Source organism: Vanessa tameamea, chromosome 29 (genome assembly GCF_037043105.1).
Source record: "Vanessa tameamea isolate UH-Manoa-2023 chromosome 29, ilVanTame1 primary haplotype, whole genome shotgun sequence".
Classification (NCBI taxonomy): Eukaryota; Metazoa; Arthropoda; class Insecta; order Lepidoptera; family Nymphalidae; genus Vanessa; species Vanessa tameamea.
This window is the reverse complement of record NC_087337.1, coordinates 4,509,801-4,514,825: the sequence shown is the minus strand read 5'-3', so window position 1 is coordinate 4,514,825 and position 5,025 is coordinate 4,509,801. Positions and strand designations below refer to the sequence as shown.

Genomic DNA, 5,025 nt, shown 5'->3' with positions numbered 1-5,025 from the left:
TAAGTTTTTAGGTCATAGTAATACCCTCTTATATGTTTAATTGATACTGTATATAATTGATTTTTCTATGATTAATGGAGTGTATGTTGATTTAATCAATACAGAAATAGTGTATCTATACATTAAATAAAAACATTTCATTTATTTTTAATTTTACTAAATCTACTGAGTATATATACAATATTGCCAACATAATCGAAAATTTGTCTATGATCATGATAATAATGATAGAGTAATCAAAAAACTTTTAATTGCATAACAACCATAATATTATATATAATAATAAACAGATTATTTAGATAATATATTGCGTTTAACAATAACATATAGTAGCTATAGTAATTGTTTAGTCCCATAAAGAATCTAAAGTTCCAAATTACTAAAACCAATAAATAGGAAGGCTATTTGTAATCAAGTTTCGAGTTAATAAAAAATGTTTGGCTGCTAAAATATATTTTTAGAATAATGTGTATGTAGTATATTGTTATTTTAACAGATCAGATTTTTAAATGTGTTGAATATTGCTATGTTTATTAATTGATACATTGTTAGTCGTTACTAGTTCCCAACAACGCAGACGATCTCATTCGTATGGTATATTATTTTCAAACATTGCTTATTTTTAGAATTATTTATATTAATAAAAAGTATCATATGTTTTAGATACATAGTACCATAATATGTTAAAAATATATATTTTTTAACCATAACCTAACTCGACCTGTTAAGAGATATAGACTACTTTTCTCAAATTGGTCATAGTTTATCTGTGGATAATTAAATAACTTCAATTTAAACCTGTCTTTATTTTTAAAAATGAACCTAATTTTATAATCAATTTAAAAAAATGAAAAATCAAAAAGAAAACTGTTTCAAATCAAAATTTATTCTACTAAATTCACAAGAGGATTCACACGAAATTATTTGGTCGTGTAGCGATTCAAGTGATTATGAGTATTCACACAATGATATTAACGTAAAAGCTGTTAAAAGAAAAAAGAAACTGGTGAAAGGTAAAAAGAAAATATCTAATAACGTTTCTAATCTTGACATAACATTTGTTGACGTTACATTTGAGAAGAATAATGAAAAAAATGTTGAAGAATCACAAAATCACTCCAACATTGATAATGTTTCAAATTTGTCCAATTTTGGTTGTAAATCGCCAATTTTGAGTTCACAGCGATATGTCGCGCCAATGAAAAGGAGACAATCAACTGTTAATTGTCCTAGTGGTCACAAAGAAATGGAACCAGTAAGTCCTGTGTTGGTGCTCAAGTATAACACGCCAAAGATTTCGCCTAAAATAAGAAAAAAATTGTTTAACAATAATGCAAATACTAATCAAGACACCTGTAGAGAGAATAGAAGTTTGTCCCCAGTATTAACTTGCATAGAAAATGGGCTAATAAAAAGTAGTAAACACAAAGCTGCAACCATTGACAATACCAATTTAAACAAAGATATTTGCCAAATAAATACATACAGAGAAAAACATAAATATGACTCCAGCCTTACGAAAGTACAACAAACTAATAAAAATAACAATAATTATAAAAATGAAGAAAACTCATTAACTTATGAAGAAAAACAAATTTATAAAAATAATGTTAATTTAGACGACACATTAACAGATAAAACATCAAGTGTGTTATTAGCAGAGAAAGTCAAATTATACTTTGATAGCTATTTCAGTTCCACGACTAACTCGCAACATTCTATAAGTGAATATGAATCGAAGAGCAGTCCAGACAGCAATGATGATATTGAAATTATTAACTCATTGCCTCGAACTAAAAATTCTCAATGCTTAAAGTCTGATAATAAATCTTCATCTGATAGCCTAAAATTTGATAAAATTCCACAAACAAAGAAGGTTAAATATAAGAAGGATGGATTGGCATATCGCCTTAGTGTATTAATAAAAAAACAAAATGCAAACACATCACTATGGTATCATGAGAGATTTTTGGTGGCAAATTCAAATTTCGTTCTCCCTCAAGAACAATTCTTGGCATTTAGAATACAGGAAGTTAGTTTTAAATATGGCTGTTTTTTACTCAGAGCATTGAATTTAAACGATGATACTTGTGTTATTATTATAAATAATTTATATGCCAAAAGTAATATTTTTAAGGAGAATTCTGTGCTTAAACTTTATAAACCATATAAATTTATAGAATCTAAAAGATATCAATTAATCATAAATGTGTGTAAATATGAATGTATAATGTTAAAAAAGTAATGTACAATTAAATATTAATTATCTTGTGAGTAATCATTTTTTAACCTTCCGTAAAAGAAAGTTATTTGTCAATTAACTGCTGCTAGTTATTTGTAAGGTGTATTAATATAAGTTGTGTGTATCACTCTCGAAATAAATTAATAACGTTTTTCTTTATTGGTTAAGTTAAGTAATTAAAGTAAAACAGTACAGTAATGTAAGATAATGTTATAACAATGTTCCCGGTTCTAGCGTATCCAGAAGAGAGCTTAAATTTCCTGCCAATGTTTTCTTTTTTTTTTTAATGTTGCCCGCTTCAGAAATCGTAGTGGCAACATTCGGCCCTCCTGCAGCCGCATTCGCCCTCGAATGACGTTTTAGTCTAGTGTATACAGCTGTAAACGAAAGTTAAATATTATTTAAAATTATATATATATAAAAAATATAGTATTCATATAAGGATGTACACGTGATATCCCATAATGAATACTACTCAATCGAGCTTCAACCAGATATCTCATCGCGGTAATTGTGATATTAACGTAGGTATTATTCAAGTTATCCCATCAGCGGTTAACTTATTCAAACCTCATGGCTTAACCAGCAGCACCTTAGGTCACTGAGGTTGCATATCACCATGTTATCTTTCGCAAGAGACAGCGTTCACATAGATGCCTGTCACATGCTTTTAACGATCACCATGATTAATCTTTGTACACCAGACATTAGACAATTGTTATATTTTTGAACATTGATATTCGTCGAAGGCCTTAAATTTAAGTAACTTACAGTTTTTTTTTTCTTTATATGTATTTTGACAACATCCGCATTTACTCATCATTGGATATGTTTATATATGTAGGCCTTCATGTTCTCGACACAAGCGACGCCGTTGTATCGCTTCGAAGACCTCTCAGCTCCTCTCATATCTTCCACGCGATGTCTATCCTTTCCTAGGCATTGTTATAACTAGGAATCTTGATTACCACCAAATCGCCTACGTTATAAATAGGGGCTTCTTTCCTCTTTGCGTCAAAAGCTTGTTTTTGTTTACAAGCATTTTCTTTAATTTTAGCATCGACCTTTGCTCTTAATTTAGTCACGTCCACAAGAGGTACTTCTTCGTCCACCATGTTTTCATGGCTCAACTTTAAGCGAGGGAACCAATACATTGAATTAATTCTTTCTATAGTTTTATCAACCGCGAAATGATCAACTTCATCGTGGTTTGCTCTGATTACCTGCCAGATACATTGTTTTGGAACTAGCCAGCGTCTACCGAATTCCGTGCGCCTATACACTTTATTGCCCAGTAATTCGTAATTATTAAATATTTGCATCTTAGACTCGGCCTGTCCTGATTGTAAAATATCTCTAATGCTGCAAATTTTTGGATTTTGTAGCTGTACCGACAGCAACCAATCGCCTTCTGAAATGAACAAAACACTACTCTCTGCACAAGTATTGTGGTTAGCAATGACGACAGGATTCCTGCTTAAGGCATCCACGTGCTGCATTTGAATTCCTGGTCGTTGGATAGTCTCAAACGTAAATTCTTGGGTTTGCAATACGGGGAACAATATCCTGATTATTTAAAGCATGACGAACCGCGTTACAGTCTGTTATGATTTTGAAGTTTGATCCTAATAAATAGTGTCTAAATTTATTTAATCCTACCACTATCGCTAAGAACTCGTGTTCAAACGAGTGGTATTTTTTTTCTTCACTACTTGTTTGTCGCCTATAAAAGTAAACTGGCCTCTCCCCTGATTCGGTCATTTGCATAAGAATACACCCTAAGCCCTCACGACTGGCATCGGTATAAAGAAAAATTGGTAACTTAGGATCAAATATTAACAGTATAATATCACTTGTTAAAATGGATTTTAATTTATCAAAGGCAATTTCTTGTTCTTTTTCCCATTTCCATGTTATGTCTTTCTTTAAAAGGTTACTAAGTGGACGGCATTTCAAAGCACAATCTTTAATTAACTTTCTAAAATAATTTATTAATCCAAGGAATTGCCTTACTTCATGAACTGTTGTCGGTTTAGGGTAGTTATTAATATCTTTAAATTTTTTTTGACACGGACTTACTCCATTTTTTGAAATATCGTAACCTAAAAATTTTATAACATCCTTAAAAAAAAAACTTTTATCGTAATTAACGGTTAAGCCGTTTGCAAGTAAGAGTTCTAAGATACTTCTTTAGCAGGTGACATTTTCCTCTAATGTCTCTGTTGCTATTAAGATATCGTCCATATAATTTATGACCGTATTAAATCTTAAATCACCTAATACAGAATTCATCAATCTTTGAAAAACGGTAGGAGCATTGCGCAGGCCAAACGGCATTCTCAAAAATTCATAATGGCCGTCCAGAGTGATAACTGCTGTCTTATACACGTCACTTTCTTTAACCATAACATGATGGTAGCCGCACTTTAAATCAAGTACCGTAAAATATTCGCATCCGCGTAACCTATCTATTAAATCTTCAATAAGTGGCATAAGGTACTTGTCTTTTATTGTGATTTTATTTAATTTTCGGTAATCTATACAAAGTATTTTTTCTCCGGAAGCTTTATCAAACAATAATGCGGGACTAGCATATGGCGAGTTACTGCAACGTATGATGCGGTTTTTTAGCAAATCTTCGATAATATCTCGCGTAATTATGCGCTCGCGATATGACATACGATAAGGCGCTGTACAACCGCTTTATTGGTCGCTAGTTCAATTTCGAGTTCGATACAGGTAGTTTGCCCAGGTTACTCAAATCATTCGTAAATCATTTAGGA

The 5,025-nt window shown here is 31.3% G+C and overlaps 1 protein-coding gene across 1 annotated transcript; it reads left to right on the top strand.

Annotated features, from left to right (window-relative positions):
* The first annotated feature begins 827 nt into the window (after positions 1–827).
* LOC113395450 (putative uncharacterized protein DDB_G0282133) lies at positions 828–2,269 on the top strand. The gene has a single exon (XM_026633028.2). The coding sequence runs from the start codon at positions 848–850 to the stop codon at positions 2,243–2,245; it is 1,398 nt and encodes a 465-aa protein (XP_026488813.2). The 5' UTR covers positions 828–847; the 3' UTR covers positions 2,246–2,269.
* Positions 2,270–5,025: the final 2,756 nt, after the last annotated feature.

Bases quoted from the DNA above. Each gene is read 5' to 3' on its own strand.
- LOC113395450 (XM_026633028.2), top strand. From the start codon at position 848: ATGAAAAATCAAAAAGAAAACTGTTTCAAATCAAAATTTATTCTACTA.